The sequence below is a fragment of the Prunus mume genome, linkage group LG6 (genome assembly GCF_029339155.1).
Source record: "Prunus mume cultivar Tortuosa linkage group LG6, ASM2933915v1, whole genome shotgun sequence".
NCBI lineage: Eukaryota > Viridiplantae > Streptophyta > Magnoliopsida > Rosales > Rosaceae > Prunus > Prunus mume.
In genome coordinates, this window is record NC_142703.1 from 19,642,673 (window position 1) to 19,661,435 (window position 18,763).

The 18,763-nt window shown below is 36.3% G+C and overlaps 1 protein-coding gene and 1 long non-coding RNA gene across 7 annotated transcripts; one reads left to right on the forward strand and one right to left on the reverse strand.

Moving 5' to 3' along the window:
* Positions 1-1,025: 1,025 nt before the first annotated feature.
* On the reverse strand, positions 1,026-9,952 carry LOC103335854 (putative disease resistance protein RGA3). Of its 6 annotated transcripts, none has more exons than XR_016128095.1 (4): positions 6,200-9,952; positions 5,583-5,787; positions 4,630-4,769; positions 1,026-4,453 (listed from the first exon to the last, which is right to left on the reverse strand). XR_016128095.1 is itself a non-coding variant. In XM_089054988.1 (3 exons), exons 1-3 carry the CDS (start codon positions 9,757-9,759, stop codon positions 4,734-4,736), a joined length of 3,801 nt encoding a protein of 1,266 aa, XP_088911114.1. In that variant the 5' UTR covers positions 9,760-9,952; the 3' UTR covers positions 1,026-4,733. The 6 variants fall into 6 exon arrangements, 4 of the variants coding, with proteins under 4 accessions (XP_088911114.1, XP_088911116.1, XP_088911113.1 ...); XR_016128096.1 differs by having other exon boundaries at positions 1,026-4,183; positions 4,271-4,769; XM_089054988.1 differs by having other exon boundaries at positions 1,026-4,769.
* Positions 1,409-5,093, forward strand: LOC148916369 (uncharacterized). The gene is made up of 5 exons (XR_016128097.1): positions 1,409-1,547; positions 2,572-2,634; positions 3,566-3,628; positions 4,125-4,653; positions 4,749-5,093. It is a non-coding gene; the product is annotated as an uncharacterized LOC148916369 (long non-coding RNA).
* Positions 9,953-18,763: the final 8,811 nt, after the last annotated feature.

An 18,763-nucleotide genomic window follows, 5' to 3' on the forward strand; every position in this document is an offset into this window, starting at 1 on the left:
GGTTATCTGGAAATTAAGTAGGCTTGTTTGAAAAGATCTTGAGTTTTTCAAGTGTTTTCGAGACGTTGCGTCTAGTTTTTGGAGAGAGGGTCCCCTTCTTCTGTTGTGGAGGCTCTATCTATATAGGCAAGAAACTTCAATGATGATAGCTGAAAGAAGATATTTGATTGTTATCTAAAGTTAACTATCGATCTGTTGATCCAGACCGGTTCATAGGTGGAAGGATGGAATGTCTCCGACAAAACCGCTGGTTTTTTGAGAGAAGAAGGTGGCTTTCTTGTTGGGCGAGAAGAAGGTCAAGTCGCCATTAGTGGTGACAATCCTTCTTCAGACCCTCACGTGGGTCTATATGCAACGATTACCAATTTTTGTAACTTTAGTGTGGCTCAAAGATTTGGGCTTCCTGACGCTGTGGGCTTTCATTAATTTTTTTAATCTGTCGACGGCCCATTTATTAAAAAAAAAAAAAGGTTCCTTTTGTTTTAAAGAAAAGAAAAAGATATTGGGCCTAGGTTTAAAAAATATATTCCCTTGATAGATAGACCAGTTTTGGTCTATTTACAAAATATGGTATAAACACAGGTATAGTTGGAGCTCACCTTTGTCATGCTTTTGCTTCACCCATGTCTGCCTCAAATGTCAAGATTTAAGAACCATCTTTCTGGTACCCCCTTCTCTTAATGTAAACAGTTTGATGTATAGACGAACAAAGAAAGCTTGAAACAACAAAACAAAAGGAAAAAACAAAAAAGGGAGAGAAGGGTAATCATAAAAAATAAGGGCTACGTATATATCACCTTATCACCAAATGCCTATTTACACTCTCTTACTATGTAGATGCCTCTTTCCCATACGGATTTAATTCATTAATTCGTATAGCACTAATAAATTGACAAATAATCATGTTAGATACTTATATTACTGTACATGTATCCGTCTGTATATTTAATACTATCAATGTAACCTGTCTGGTTCAGATTGGGTAGAGAGTTCAAGACGGAATGATATGGAACTGAACAAGATGATAAGTTCAATTTTCTCACGTTCAGTGCCAACTAAGCCACACTCAATGACAAAGAAATAGATAACTCAGTGCACCTCTCAATTGAGAAAGTTCAGAAGTAACTTCCACCATCCGAAGCGGAGATTATTGGAAGAGTTAAAGAGGAACAAAAATTTGGATTTGAACTCCTTTTCTCTTTACAGTTCATGCTGGGCAGAGAAGTTTCAGGCCTCTGAAGCTAATCATCCTTTTGCCTCTCTTTGGATGCTAACTCTCCCCACTGTTACTTTTCCACAGAGCGATCGTCTGCATCCAACCAGCTTGGTTAGGCTGGTTGGGGGGCAGCCATGGGATGCACGGCTTCGGTCTTCGGGATTCGTTTGGGGCGTCGATTTCCATTTGGGATGGCGCTTTGCGAATCTCACCGTTCGTTTAGTCTTCATCTCACCTCTCCTGTCGTTCGTTCAGCCATTCCAAAGTTCGTCTGAGAGGTTTTCAATTAGAGATTTGTCCCTTGGTTGTCCCTTGCATCGTTTGTCTTCAAGTATGCATCCCGTAAACTTTTTAACAAATAACTTTTTTTGTCTTCAATTCATAGTGGAAATAACTTTAAAGTGGGAAAAGATCATCAATTTTTAACAATGAGGATGAGATTTTTTTTTTTAAAGGTTGGCTACATATCAAAACACTGTTAAAGATGTAGCACATGTGGCACTAATTACACAAATTGTGTAATGATCTATTGTTGTTAATATTTGCTTTCTTATTTTATTTTTTGTTTTTCTGTTCATGTTTTTTTATATTAATTTTGTGTAATATTTACTGATTTGGTGATTTCATGCTAGAGATGTTCAAAGTTTGAACACTACCTCCTATATCTGAATTCTAATTCTGAATTTTAATTCTTCTTTCTTTCTAAGTTTGAACACTACCTCTATTATCTGGACAAATTGGCAAAAAACAAAACACATTTCAATGGAGATAAAATTTGACCATGCAGAGAGCTTCTTTGTCTGAGGTTTGAAGGTGTAAGAGGAGTTGGGGTTGCACTAATTTTTGTTTGTGGCATCATGGAGTCACACAGTCATTTAATGTTATTGATTACGTCTGTTTTGCTTGGTTAGGCTATAGAAGCTCTGTTTAATTAGTTTTTGGATATTGCGTTGTTTGAAAATTCTTATTTCTATAGTTGTGCTATTGTTGGTGTGTGTCCATTTTGCTTCATTAGGCTAAAGATGTAATTAAGAAATAATAGTTTAATTCATGAATATTTTTTTTCCCTTCCCAACTATTGATATGTTGGTCGAAGTTTGACTCTGATTTTTGCTTTGGATTTTGATGATGGCTGATATTCTGTTTTCTTCTATCTCTGTTTGTTTTTGTTTTCCAGGAATTTTCTTTTGTTTTAGAAGTGGTCTAATGAAGTTCAGACATCTCATATAAAAACACTCTAAAGAAAAACATATTTGGACAGTTTTGGGACTAGAAAATCAGAAACTGCAATTTTTTCGATTTTTTCTTGCTTTTTCTCTTCTTTCTTAATCATGTTTTCTTTTGATGTTTTGTAGGTGTTGTTTTGCTGCTTTAGATAGAGCTGTTTGGTGATTGTTTTTGGTTTTGTTAAACAAGAGGTGCGTTTCTATGTTAAAATTCCAATTTATTGTTTTCGGTTCTGTGAATAGAGCATAGTAATTAGCTAATGGCATCAATTGACAATTGGTTGGGATAAATTTGAACTAATTGCTATGATTGTACAGCTGTAAATGAAGCCAATTAATTCTTATGTGATTTGAACCAATGACAAGTTGTTTTCATGTATGATCTGTGCTTAGATATATATTAATATTTTTGACTTTTTCCTTTTAGTTTATGGAAGATATGATGTATTTGGAGGGGTTGTTGATAAGAGTGATAACAACATGATATTGCTTTTGATTATATATTAATGCCTTTTTGTGTGCTGAAGCTTTTTGAAATTTTTTGTCTTTTTGAGGGAGCTTTTTTAACATGAAAAATGAGATGTAGCTGCCTTTGGTTACATTTGATTGATGTTTTGGGTTGATTTTTAGACATATATGTTTAGTACAAATTGGAGCTTGATCTTTAGATTGTTAGAAAAGACTTTGAGATGACTCAATTGTTGAATTAGAGTATGAAATTTTGATATTTGTTTAAAGGGGAAAAAGGGAAAAACAGAAAAATGGAATTGAAAAATATATAAAAAATCTTGATTGTTTAGGGTGACTTTTGAATAGGTAACTTATGATTGTTTAGACCAGTAACTTTTGATCTTATATTCTTTGTTTGATATGCATCTAGGATCATTTAAACAGTCATTTTCCCGTGCTTTTACAATGTTTTTCTTTGCCCAAAACACATTAATTTGGGTAGTCTTGAGTGATTTCTTGCCTTGCAGATTTTGCTCAGGCTAAAGTTTTGGTTTTATGAAAAGATTGTGCATGTATAAAAATATGCAAGCTAATTTCTTCTCCATCTTTTCTGTTTTTTCTTCCTTTTTTTTCTCTTTTTTTTTAAACCATGTTTTCTTTTGATATTTTGCAGGTGGTCTTTTGTTGCTTTGGATAGAGCAATTTGGTTGGTGTTTTCGGTTATGTTAAGCAGGAGGTGAGTTTCTAGGCTGAAATTTCCAATTGATTGTTTTAAGTTTTGTGAATAGAGCATAGGAATTAGCCAATGGTGTCAATTGACAATTGGTTGGGATAAGTGTGTGCTTCTTATTTTTTCTTCAAGTCCTAAAGAAAGATGGCAACCGTACAAAAATAGACTTCAACAATTTTCAAACGCAAAAAAAGGATTATATGCCTTATGAGAAGAAACTGAATTTTCGGATTTTGCGTTTTTTATAGGTGCTATATAACTGTTTTTCAGATTGTTTCGTAGCTCTTCCCATTGCTGCTAGACAACATGTCAGTTTTATATTCATCTTTTAAAGAAGTCATGCATATCAACTGTGGCTAATTGGTTTTTGGATATTGTCTCTTTGAAAATTGTTATTTCTGTCATTGTGATGTTATTGCTTATATGGTTTGCTTGATTAGGCTATAGAAATTGTATTTAATTCGTTTTCGTATGTTTGTTTTGAAATTTTTTATTTATATAGCTGCAATATTGTTGGTGTGCGTCCAAGTGAACTGCTTTGAACAGCTCAAAACCTCGAAGCTGCAGGAAGGTTACCCAAGTCAGATTGAGTAGACATTAACAAAGCATCGAATTAGAAACAGGGAGTTGAGACAATTATCTACATACTTGCTGCTTCTGACCAACACTATTGAGCTCATCCAAAATGTACTTTCTTGCCTTCAGGTTTTGACATAATGATTTAAAATCATCGGTCAAATGATGCTCTGCTGCCCAATCCTCCAATGCCTTTCTGTCAGCGACCACCACAGCAACAAGAAACGACTCAAAGCTGTTCCCATAAACCCAAATCTGCAAACCAGAGGAAAGTTCAGATATCCACAACTTTAGAAAACAGCAAAACAACCGAAAGGAAATTTTCACAAATTAAACCAAAAATACAAACTCGTCAATGGAGGAAAACAGAGGCGAGTCCTAATGTATGGAAATAGTTCTACTTCTATTGGATGTAGTAACAAGCAACATACCGATGTGATAAGAGGGCATTGCAGGTATTTGCTTTCAATGTTTTCCACAGGAACATATTCACCTTGAGACAGTTTAAATATATTCTTTTTCCTATCCATAATTTTCATTGCTCCATTAGGCTGCAATTCTCCAATGTCACCTGCAATCCACTCAAGGTCAAGAAATACCACCTTTTAATGCAACAATTATCCATCAGCAAAACATTCAAACATGCACAGTGGTGACATCTTGACAAGCCAAAAGACTGACCATCAAGCAAGTAAATTATTTCATTCAACTCTATGGCTAACTATTATGAGAAGTTTTACCAGAAAACAAGGACTTCCTCTCAGGCAAAACTCTACACGTGGCACACTGGAAAGTGCATCATATCCCATTTCTGGCACTGACTCAAGCCTTGTTGTAACTATTTAATTGTGCACCATGAACTAACTAATAACCAAGCAAAATAAGGACTTCAATATTTCCCTAGTATAAAAAGTGGAAACCAAAACACGCCAGAGTTTTTTTTTTCATTTTAAAAAAGAGCAAAGATAACCAACAGCAAATAAAGATGAGTGTTTGTCTGAAGCTTTACGTCAATTGGAAATCATACCAACAAAACTGGAAAAAAGTTACAATATTGGATGATGGCTGTCGAGCAAAGAGAGCTGTTGTATGAGCAATCAAATGGCAACTATCAAGCAAAAATCTACAATACAACAATGCAATATGACTAAAACTTTATTTAAATAAAAAAATAAACAGATTCAAAATTAAGAGAGACAAGTAAACCCTTTTTTTTTTTTAATCAAAAAGGAGAATTTCATTCAACTAGGAAAACGTATAGGAGGGCAAAAACAATGGCCTCGTTAAAACCTTTACCATAAAAAATCCCCATAAAGAGGAAAATCTGGACAAGGAAAAAGAGTACCACAACACCTCCACAAAAAATACAGAAAAAACACCCTACCCTCACATCTTTCCCTAGAAGACAGTCCAACCAAGGTGGTGCTGTCCAAACGAAACTGGAGCCTTCCTTCAAGCCAAATTGCGTAAGAGCATGCGCCACACCGTTGCCCTTTCGAGGTTGATACAAAACATCCGTCACATACATGTCGACCACCAACCGTCTAATATCTTCCACCACATTGCCAATGTTGCTCCACCAATCCATTCTGCCATTAAGCATTGAAACAGATCTTGAGAGGCAGTTGGAAGTATAAAACAATTAAAACCCAAAAAGCCTATCATCAATAAACATTCCCATATGGCCACTATCTCCCTCCCCAAAACATCCAACCCCTGCGGCCCTATAGCAGCAAAACCACAAAAGAAAATTCATTTCATCAACTTATGGAGACAAGTAACACTTTTGAACTAAACATACAAGGTTGCTATTTTATGCTTTTTAAATATTGAAAGAGTCATATATCTACAATGTTCTCATTTCGAAACAAAAGTATCAATCAACAACATCTATACGGAGTGTTGCTTCTTTATTCTCTGACGAGAACACAGGAATTTAATTAATATGACTTACCATAATGATAATAGCTTGTTGATGATAATGAAATAGAAGTTTCTTACTGAGAAGATCCTTGGACAGAAGAGCTTCCCGATGTGCTCGCTTCGCTAGACAGCCTTACCTGAGGTGATCCAATGTACTTATACGGGACATGGGCTATTTTCGACCAATCCTCACCACTACCTTGTCTGCATCTTTCCTCAAGCTTAGGACATTCTTGAATAGAGAGGTGCTGGAGTTTAGTGAGAAGCTTGAAACCCAGTGGCAGTAGTGTCAAATTTGGACAATGATATATGGTCACAGATCTAAGAGAAGCAAGATCCTCAAACCATTCTGGCAAAGCTGTTAGATTGTCGCAGCTACTAATTTCCAAGCAGTGCAGGGTCTTGACATTTTGCAACCCTTCTGGCAGAGAATCAAACCAAGGACAGTTCTGAACCATCAAACTTCGAAGGGAGGAGAGGTGTTGCACACCTGCTGGAAAAGAACCAAGTTTTGGACAGTCCATGATGGTCAAGTCCTCAAGCAATGTGAGATGTTCCAAACTCAACAATAGAGAAGTCAGCTCACTGCAGTTTTCAATGGACAAAGTTCGAAGTGAAGCCAAACCTGCAATTCCACCATCTGGCAGGGATGTTAGACTGCCACAGCCACTAATCTCCAGTGACTCCAGAGCTTTCAAGTTCTGTAAACTTCGTGGTAGAGAGGACAACTTTTCACACCAACGAATGGTCAATGATTTTAGAGAACTAAGGTTTTGGATCTCCAAAGGCATTGAATGAAGCTTGGGGCAGGACACAATCTTCAAGGAAGACAGACTAGCTGATCCAAAGAGCCCTTCCGGGAGAGACACTAGGTCTGGAATTTTGTCAAGAATAAGAACAGATAGCAAACTTAAATATGCTATGGGTACCATTGTAGGATTACATTCCCGTAGCTCCAAATGTTGAAGGGACTGAGGTAATGGTATATGTGCTAACTTGGGGCAACTCTTTACAGTTAATTTCTTCAATCTACGGAATGCATTTCCATCATTTGCACTTGACCACTCTTTCAAGTTTGCAAAATCACTTACTGATAGTTCTTCGAGTGATGGAAACCATATGTTTGTACCGTCACCATAGAACTCTGTACCAATGCTCTTCACGCCATGCATTCCTTGCAGAGAAAGCGTCTTAAGTAGCGGAAGATTCCCAACGGCTGGAAGATGTTCACAACTTCTACAGTTGGTGAAATCAGCAGCGACAAGATTTGGGAGAGCCCAATCAGGAAATTTGGTTCCTGGGTACCCATTTATAACTAGATTTTTCAGATTTTCATGTGGTTGCAGGCATCTAATAAGTTGTTTAGCTTGCAGCGCTATATGTGGTCCTGCGACACCTACTTCAGCTGGGGCATTAGGTGGTTTGGCGAATGAATCTTTAAATCCCGGAATAAAACCCCAGTATAATCCCAATGACTCAAGATTTTTCTTCATGAACAATTGTCCTTCGTCTGCTGGTGTAGCATATCCAATATTCTCCAAGCGAGTAATATTCAACTCCCCATGAAGATTTAAACCACGCAGCATACCGAGAATCCCGGAATTCCGTGTTCTCAACCACACATACGGTTCACTCCTCTTCGGCAATTTCCCCGAGACAAAAAGTGGCAATGTCTGAAGTTGATGTAAGCTTCTAATACAAGAAGGCATATATGTCAAACTTACACATCCACTTAAGTTAAGATGTCTTAAGCCGGTCAAGCTTTTCAAAATTGGCAAAGATTCAAGATTATGACAACAAATTAGGTTTAAGGTTTGCAAAGAAAAGAGATATTGTATGTTTTCAGGTAACTTGGAGATGCGCGTGTAAGACAAGTCAAGATACCTCAAACATATCAAGTCACCCAAGGAATTTGGCAGATCAACAAGATCACAGTTGTTGAGATCTAGCACTCGCAGGTATTCAAAACTTGAATAAATTTTATCTCCGTCCTGTAACGAGCCAGAATCTCCGATCAATAAGAGAGTTCGCAAATGTTTTGCTTCATATAGAGTTTCTGGAATTTTTATTCTTGCACCATATTGATAAACAACAGATGCGTGGCGAATCTCTGTTGGTGGCCAATTTTGTGGCCGACCCTGTTCAAGTACCACATATTCTTTTCCTGCAACATATCGTGCAAGATCATGAATGATATCATTCATCTTGTATTCAATTATTTCTCCACTGTCATGTAGCCATACTTCTTGCAAGAAAGATATCCACAAAAATTCGGAAAAGTATTCCTCACCAATGTCTTCAGGCCGCTTGCTTCCTTCGTTTGGAATGAAGCCTTCTGCCATCCATAGATGAATCAACTTCTGCTTCTTGAACTCATAATTTTTGGGAAATAATGAGAAGAATGCAAAGCATTGTCTAAGATGTGCTGGTAGACTCAACATCAGGGCAGGGAAAACTTTATGTTGGCTTTCACATGATTCCCAGAGTTCACAATCTCGCATAAATAACCATTGTTTTTCTTCTCTTTTCAAGCGCATTGAGCTTCCCAAACTTTTTGCAGCTAACGGCACTCCTCCAACTTTTTTGATAATCTCCTTTCCAATCCGTGTAAGATTTGGATACTTCTCTTCTTCGCCGCATCGAAATGCCCGGTCCTTGAACAAAGACCAGCAATCATCATCCTCCAAACCATTTAAATAAAATGGTGAATTTGGGAAGTCCATCATGAATGGAATTTTTTGACTGCGGGTGGTGACAATGATTTTGCATCCATCAAGACCCCCTCTAAACAAAGCTCTTAGTTTGTCCCAATCATCCTGGTCTTCCGTCCAAACATCATCTAACACAATCAGGCATCTTTTCTTCTGTAGAAATTTCGAAAGCCGAGACTGAAGTAGTTCAATCTCCGACAACTTGCATTCATCCTCTGTTGCACACTCAATGGCTGCCTTCATAATCTTCTTGACATTGAAATCCTCAGAAACAAAAATCCATATTCTAGAGTCGAAGTGTTGGACTACCCTCTCATCGTTATATGCCAACTTTGTAAGAGTGGTCTTGCCAATTCCTCCAATACCAATTATTGGAATACAAGTTGCATATCCATCCTGGGAAGTTTCCAAAGACAGTAACAATTTGACTAACTTCTCTTTCTCATCATCTCTTCCATATATCTTTGAGTCGTCGACGCAAGAGTCAGTCTCCCTTTGGATAGATCGTCGATCTCCTATGCTAGGCTCTCTAAAATTAAATGTCGAGAGTCCCTCATTTATCGTCTTTTCTAATCTGTGGATTGTCTTTTTAATTTTTTCAGCTTTTGGATAGAAAGGTTTAGTTAAAAACTTAGCAAACCTGATGGTTTTGGATGATTGGAACAAACTCACATATTTGTCCAGAAGGTCCTCAGCATCAGAAGCAGCATTCTTGAGGTTTGACAACCAAAGCCTAACATATTTGTTGGTTAATTGTTGATCCTCTGCAGCTTGAAGAATAGCTTGAACCCTTTTTAATGAATCTTGTAGGCTGTCGCGGTTGTCCTCAACACCCCAGATATCAGCAAGTGCTTCTAAGGCTGGGGAGGCCAATCTGTCAAAGATCACTTGCAAAGCAGGGGATAAAACTATGCTTGCTGCTTCCATTTCTAGCTGCGGCAAGGCTGAGATGGTGGCAAAAATGGTGAGAATAGTTGGATCTGGAAATGGAATGATCTGAACAAGTGGAGATTTTCAATTTGATTGATGTTCAAAAGCAAGAACATACGTGATTCACACTCAAAGTCAAGGTCTATCATCTATCCTAATCACTATTCTCGTGATCCCTCTTTGAAAAACTTGCATCCAATTACATCATTTCTATCCTCTTTTTCCACAGAAATTTCCTTACTACCCTTACCAACAAAAGGAAGACATTTTTCCACCTTCATCATTGATTACGACGTATTATTTTTGTCAACATACCATTAAATGCTATGTTTTGTAACCTCCCTATCTTAAGGGATGCATGTTGTAAGGTTGTGGTATCCCATTCAAATCTGAAGCATTAACCTAGAAATGAAGATAAAGAAATACAGAGCTTACTCTCTTTATTTTGTCTATTTCACAACACATTATCAACACCAACGTCGCTTTGATATATTTTATTTCCTTCTGAATTTTCTCAACTAAGGGTTATGTGGTTATTTTCTATCTCCTCATAAGATGATAACCTTTGAAGATGATCCACCATCTATGGTAGTTTGAATATCAAGATCTTACATCTCTAGTTTTCTAATCCAAATTAGTATTAGCACGGCCCCTCTTTGAAAACTTTCCACCCAACCATACATTGACAAGCACAAAGGTCCAAATACTGGGCCACTAGAAATCCTAAGCTAAGAGTGAGGTTCTTGAAAAAAGGAGTGACACAGGTATGTAATAGGCTAGGGCCAAACAAATAGAAAATAAAGTCTAGGGTCTGGAATTAAAGTGTTCTAATGCATCTGGTGTATTTACTTAATGCTTGTGTGTTTTTCACCTTTTCTTGACCTCAATCATCTCCTTTTCTTTTCCTATCTTTTTTCTCATTCATTCAAACTTATTGAAACAAAACTCAACAGTTGAATTTTTGTTGAGTTTATAGTTGTGTTTTTGATCTGTTTCAAAAGTAGAGATTTAGTACAGGAGATATATAAGAATCTCTCCCTTTAAGCAATATTTCTTCAGTAAGAAAAGAACGTTGAGTTCTTGCTTGTTTTCTTTTTGTCAAAAAACATTGAATTCTGCTTTATATAAAGCTAAACAACAATGACTTGAATTACGAGGGAGGGGAGACACTCTCTAGTCAGTCGCGCCAAATTCAGAGTACCAAACTCAAATGATCCACATCATCTGTTTCTAAGAAATAAAATTTTCATCATACACCACATATATTGGTATTCTAGATTTCTCATTCTATTCATGTTGTCAAGTGTAATACCCCCAAAAATTCAAAGTGGATTTTCATATTTCAGTGAAAAATAATATTATGGTAGAAAATGATTATGGGTATTTTATCGAGTGATTGTGGATGAAGATTATGAAATTAAGTGTGTTTAATTTCAAGTTGGACAAAGTGACCAAAATACCCCTATGTGTGAAAGATTACCAAAATACCCTTGTAGGAAAAAAATAAAAAAAATCTGAAACGTGGAGGGCATCAAACCACCCTCCTCCCATTCTTCCCCCCCTTGCCTCAAGCTATCAAATCCACCATTTATGAAAAGATGAGTCACCTATTCTAAATTGATGACTCATCTAGCCTAAGATTCTTCAATCATGAATTTATTCTCTTCCTCCCCATTCATTGTGTGAAGACCTGTATTTAAAAAATATATATATAAATATATATATTAGTATGTGTAATTATCTTGGTATGTATATGTAAATATTGTTGTTATACTTTTATATTAATTATTATGAATATTATTATAATAATACTTATATATTTATATCTTATTACATATATTATTCTATTATATGTATACATATATCTTAATATATATGTGTGTATTACATAAATATCTTATTCTATTATATATATATATATATGTGTGTGTGTGTGTGTGTGGATATGTATTAATAGACCTTGTTAGTTAGTTTTGTCAATTCATAGACCTTATTAATAGTCCTTGTACGTGTCAAAGTGAAAACCATGTTAAGTAGCAAGGTTAGCCAACTCACCAAAGAGAAAAGGATATGATTGGAGGAGTTGGAAGAGTCACAAAGACATTCTTCCTTATCTGCTATATATATTACTTGGTTAGGAAGTATAAATCAACCGCCAGTACATCATCCAATAGAAAGTGTTTTACTGCCGATATAGGATGTGAGTTGCACAACAAATGAAAAAAACAACTAGAGAGAAATAGTGGTAGAGAGGAGTACGAAAAAGAGTGAGAAACTGAGTTTGTGAATGCGGTGGAAAATTGGGAAACACCTTACATTTCTAGCAAAAGCTTTGGTGTCAAGGTAGGGGTTTCTTGGGGGCCTTTATGAGGATTGATCTAATTAAATTTCGTGAGCTCTATATTATGTGTGATATTGTATAATGTTCTTGATATAAGATATTTACGTATTGTGAACTATTTGAATAATGTTGGCATAATTATACCATGTCATGGTAATTGGTTGAAGTTGTTGGATTGAGAAAATAATGATGGAAAAGAGGGTAATAGAAATAGTTTTTGTGTAGTTGAGTCTAACTCTTGGTAGATACCAGGTCTCAGGGATCCCACATTGCACATGGTTTTTATTGGGTGATTCGAGATTGGCGAAAGGGAGTTAGACAAGATGACTAACAAAAGGGGAATTACGGGATGATTGAGATGGATGTTAGTTAATATAAATGGGCATTCGGGACCAAGTGGTATAAGTATGGTATGGGACGTGCATGTCTGCTTGTCCAGTTATATGAATTAACGGGAATAAATGAAGAGCATTCATTCATGCATTATTATTAATAATGTGATATTTTGGTTGTGTGATTGCATGTCACTTAATTTAGTTATATCAATTTATTGCAGTAAGGTCGCATGTCCCTACTGAGCTGTGGTTGCTCACCCCTCACCCTGTTTAATTTTCCGGATGAATTAGTGGGCAAGAAAGGGAATAAACCAGTTGAGGCTGAATTAGATGAGAGTGATAGAGCTTTATTTATTGTAAAGTTGTAAGATTTTGGATCTATTTTTATAAGAGAAGTTTATTTTAAACCCATGTTTCGGCATATTTTTATTTTATTTTAGTTTTTATTTTCTCATGCATTGGGCGCGGGGTTTCCACCGACCCCCAAGTCCGGGGCGTGACACAATATTGTATCATCACTCTCTTCTAAATTGATGACTCACCTAGCCTAAGACTCTTCAATCATGAATTTATTCTCTTCCTCATCATTCGTTGTATCATCACTCTCTTCCTCATTCACAATATTTTCAGCCTCATTCTTCTTTTGTTCCTCTAATCCAAAATTCATCACTTCCTTGCAGCAGCCGAGAACTCAAATATTGAAAGCTCAAATGAGAAAACTTCCTTCATATAAGATGTTCATTTACATGATTCCTATAACATGCTCCATTTTCACCTTAATCCGATTAGTACAGACTTGAAAAGTTGGTATGATCACAGTAAGTTTACCATTTCTTGATTTCACAGTAGTATGCTTGGTTTCAATATATTTCTGAGACTTCATGTACTCAAATGACTTTGGTTCCTTCATCAAAATTGTTTCAAATGATGTCTATTATAATATATCAAAATTTTAGGTTGATCAGACTTCTATAGCCACCTTGGGAACATTTAGAGTGGAACTTGTTTATAGTCTTCGACCCTAGTTCCTTCCCTCGTTTTCAGTCCAGAACACTCATTTTGAAAGCTCAAAACACTATGATTTCTTCATGATAGCTACTCCAAATTCTCCTCTTTATAACATATTCAAAGGTCAGCAAAACGCAACCATTATAACTCTCTGAAAATTGGTATGAACAAAACTTGTTCATTGATTATATTGAATTTTTTTGTTATAGATGTGTACTTTCTCTCAAATGGCTTGTTACTTGTCATTCAATTGATCAAATTAGCCACTATCATCTCACATAAATGATTCTTTGAATGTATGAAGCTCATGTTCTTATTGTCTATTTGATTACTAGTTGTAAATCAAGTGTTGGTTAGAATGCCTCAATGACATATATCTCTTTCAAGGTATGTTTCTGTGAAGTTCTAGATTATTTCGATGTGATTTTGTACCAATTTCATTATGGGATTTTTTTACACCAAAATTGATATCTCAAGGGTTATTTCAAAGTTGGTTTTGTGCCATTTAAATTTAAATTGAGTTTTTTTGTGAAATTTCAAATTAGAGATTGGAATTGTTCTGATTCTATCGCATGCCCTGTTTTGAATACGTGTTTGAAAACTTCCTGAGCTTGGATTTTCATGAAATTTTAGCATGTTTTACTTTTATGTATTTTCTTCAAATCTGGAAAGTTTTATCAAGTTTTGTTGTAAATTGAAATTTTGGTGAGTTTTCAAAATAAAGTGTACAAACCTGGAAAAAAGAACATTCTGCAGCCTAGTCTGTTTTGATTTCTATTTTGACATGCTTCCTTAACCCTAATTTCCATCAAATTTTGACATTTTTAATTTTTCTATGTCTAGTTGTGATCTTTTTACATTATTTTGATATAAACTCAATATTTAGTGAATTTTCAAAGTTAACGTATTCCAACCTAAATGTTTAGAGCAAAACTAAAGTTTTTGTTTTAAATTTTCTTTATGAGTCTAGAGCCGAACCACCTAATTTTAAACATCCCAAAGAGTAGAAATATTATAGGAGAGGAATAGATTGGTTTTTCCTTGACGCTTGGTTCTATGCTTGCTTGGACGTGAGGTTAAGGGAGTAATGATCAGGTCGAACAACTTGTCAAGTGTATTATGGGGGCTTTAAGTCTACGTGTGCCAGTAGGACACTCAAACGTGTTTCTTTTTTTCCAGTGAATTTTTAATCAGTAAATTATCTTAATTAGGTGTTCTACTTTGCGTACTTTCGAGGCCGAACTGCACAAGGTTAAGCTAGCTGGACATGAGGTAGGGTTTCCTGATTTCCCAATAATAGGGCTATGTTACTTTTAATCTTGATGCTTATATATAATATTATAAATATGAATATTATTGTTTCTTTTGAATATTTTTTGATGTTATGTAAATATTATTATTAATATTTCTCCATGGATATTATTTTTGACGTTGGATGAATATTATTATTCATGTGATGAAGCTTGGAATATTATTGTTAATATTTGTATTATTATTCCGCACATATAAATGATGTTTGCGCTGCATTACATATGCATCATAAGTACAGTGGTATTTGGGGTATGTGTGTCGTTTGAGGTATATCTAAGGGGTGAGAGAAAGGAAGAAGAGAGGTTGCGCATGATTAACTAGCCGTTAAATGCCAACTTCCCCACGAAGTCCGAATTAATAGGTAGACGTGGGCTAGAGCAACATAACAAAATGGCGCACATCATTAGGGGGCCAATCATTAAGTCTGAAACCGTTTCAAAACGATTCAGACTTAGGGGGCATTGCTTGGGCCTAATTTCCACGCGCCAGCCCATCTGGGTACTAGGCCATATCAATGACATGGGTTTGGGCTTCGTTTTACTAAAATTGGAAGTTAGCCCAAGATGTTTTAGAAGCCCGGATCATTTCGAACCAATTGTAAAATAAATTTTAGCAGGTTAAAGGTTAATTACCATTAATGGTGATTTAATCTGAAAAAGCCAGATTTAATTGGTTTAATTAGCTCCCAACTTCTAGATTTATTCTAAAGAATCAAGGTTTGATCATCACCGTTGATTACTAATTCAAAGATTAGATCAGCAGATAAATGGGAGGATTTTCTGTCCATAATACCCACATGATCCCAAAGACAAGACGTCAACAAGATAAAGGGGTAGAGGACATGCAGGAGAGTTGGTAGAAAGGTGAAATCGGAAACCACTCCACATAACCATTAAATGCCAGACAAGAGGGCCAAGTTTCCTTCCCATACTCGTGAAGGTCTCGACTTGGTTTACAAGAGACAAACAAGAAATAAGAGAGTTGGTAGTCAAAAAGTCTAAAACTGATCATCATGAAAACTGACTCTTGATGGGGGCTTTTCTTGTTAGATTAACTAATACCTTTTTTTTGTGCTGAAGTAGAGAAATCCCTCAACAAGTGTTTTCCAGATATTAAGGAATAATCACTCATGCAGATTTCCTATAAATATAGGAAGATGTGAACTGGATCAAGGACAGCAAAAAATCCAATCAAAACAAAAACTCTCAGTCACACTGACAAAAATCAAACAAAGATCACACAATCCCAAAAGTTTTCATACCCTGAAGCAATCAAGCCATTCGGTTTGAAAAAGCCATTCAGCTTCTAACAAAACAGGTAGAACTCGACTTCTGACTTCAATTTAGTTCAAAGAAGCAGTTCACAAAGGAAATGAGATTTTCTCTCGTTACAAATTTGGTTCAGAGCAGGTGAATCAAGTGAAGTTCAAGGTTTTTTATAATATGAAAACCTCAACAAATTTACAGAGATGCCTTGATGTCTCAGAATCACTAGAATAGCTCTTAGGTGATCCACAGTTAAGCAGAGCAGTGCTGAAGTGCAATTCCAGGCCATCATTCACCAATCCAGCCAGAGAGATCGCAGTTCTGCCCACTCGACAAGCCTCTCCGAGGCTAAATCTAATCAAAGCTCTACCAATCTCAACATTGGTATCGATTTCTAACTGATCCTCATTAGTTAAAGGTGTTGACATGCAATTCCAACACAGATATATCCAGTCCAGCCTGAGTCACAGACAACAATCTAAGCAGAAATCGAGGCTCAATGTTCTAATGTTCTTCCGGACTTGACGGTTTTCTTTTGTTTAAATTGTGTAATAGACAGTTCTTTTTGAACTAGTTTGATTCATTTTTTGTTAGAATTACCAGTGTTACTGTGGGAAATTATAAAGTCCTCAACCGTCCGAGCCAAAAAAAGAACTTACTTGGGAGATATTTTTCACCCAAATTCACAATCACTTGATCAAATTCAGTAGTTTATGGCGCAAGTTATTATTTTTCATAAGTCTGTTAGGGTTTTTAACCGCTAGTAGTGGCATGCTCATACACAAAAGAAAGTTGACTTGTTGACCATTAATGGTTTTCGGGTCAATGAGGAACTTTACCTTACCACCACAAGAACTACATCAAAACGGGTAAACACAAAGGTCTTAGATTGTCCCAATCATCCTGGTCTTCAGTCCAAACATCATCTAATACAATCAGGTGTCTTTTCTTCTGTAGCAATTTCAAAACCTGAGACTGAAGTAGTTCAATCTCCGACAACGTGCATTCATCCTCTGTTGCACGCTCAATGGCTTCTTGCATAATCTTCTTGACATTGAAATCTTAAGAAACAAAAATCCATATTCTAGAGTCGAAGTGTAGGACTACCCTCTCATCGTTATATGCCAACTGAGTAAGAGTGGTCTTGCCAATTCCTCCAATACCAATTATTGGAATACAAAGTTGCATATCCATCCTGGGAAGATTCCGAAGATATTAACAGTTTGACTAACTTCTCTTTGTCATCATCTCTTCCATATATCTTTGAGTCGAGGACACAAGAGCCAGTCTCCCTTATGGTAGATCGTCGATCTACTATACTAGGCTCTCTAAAATTAAATTCGAAGAGCCCGTCATGTATGTGGAGTGTCTTTCTAATTCTTTCAGCATGTGGAGTGCCTTTTGTAATTTGAAAACTGATACTAGTGAAAGCTCTATAAGCACTCTTCACGACTGACAGAAGTTCCTCAGCATCATAGCCTTTTATAGTTTCTTGAGTGATAAACGAGTCCAGAAGGTCCTCAGCATCAGAAGCAGCATTCTTGAGATTTGACAACCACAGCCTGACAGATTTGTTCGTTAATTGTTTCTCCTCTGCATCTTGAAGAATAGCTTGAACCCTCATTAAGTCACGTTGTAGGCTGTGGTGGTTGTCCTTGACACCCCAGATATCAGAAAGCTTTTGTGGGGCTGGGGATGCCAATCTGTCAAAGATCACTTGCAAAAGAGGAGATAAAACTATGTTTGCTGCTTCCATTTCTAGCAGCAACAAACAACAGAAAAACAAAACAAGCCTGAGACTGAGATGATGAGAATGGTTGGATTTGGAAATGGATGGATCTGAACAAGTGGAAAACTTCAATTTGGTTGATGAGACCCTTGAAGATGAATTACTGTCGATGGTAGCTTGAATGTATCTTTCATTTTATTATCTTTCCTTTTTTTTTTTTTTTTTGGGAAAATCAGAGCCCCTCCAGTTCCTTAGACAATGTAATAATCCAATATAACACAGTTCTCTTTTTATTGAATGACAAAAGAGGAACATGTAGAGCGTCAGTGAAGAACACCCACCAAGAATAGCGTCAACTTTGATTGGAGCTAGCTGAAGCCAAAATGCACTGCAGCAATAGCATTGTCATTTGGTTTCCCATACCATCACTTATCAGCACCCACTGAAGGCCGTACACCTGCTCGTTTTGCTTGCCTAGTTGGCCTGCCTCATCCTCAGCCTCTTTCAGGTAATTCGCAGAACACCATGCCCTCATCGTCATTGTTTCAAAAACTGCGCGCCTCTTTTAGTTTTCAGTTTTGATTTTTGTTGAAGAAAAGGGAGAAATGAGGGAAGGAATGGTGAAAAGAGAGGGTGGCGGGAAAGATATGGAAGAAATGTACATGGATAACATACAAAATGAAAACTAAGAACTGAAAACAATTTTAAGTAAGTTCAATTTTGTATGAAACATGTAAATTCGCCTTTGTAACAAAAAAGTGAAAACTAAAAATAAAAGTTATCATTCTTGCAAAAATTTTGGCAATTTGAGCCATAATCTTTGACGAATGCCTGAAAAATAGACATACAATGCGTGATGGAGCCTACAAGGATGGGATCCATCAATTGAAGCTATGTTATATATAATTATTTGAGCCATCTCTCAAAAGAATGAGATTGTATACATACTTATACATACTACATATAGGAAATCAAATATAGAATTAAGGATGTAGGGAATCCACCAAAAAAC

Coding starts and splice junctions, on each gene's coding strand:
- LOC103335854 (XM_089054987.1), bottom strand. CDS start 9,759: ATGGAAGCAGCAAGCATAGTTTTATCCCCTGCTTTGCAAGTGATCTTT. Junction 5,788..6,199: donor TCTGTCCAAGGATCTTCTCA/GTAAGAAACTTC, acceptor GCTTAATGGCAG/AATGGATTGGTGGAGCAACA.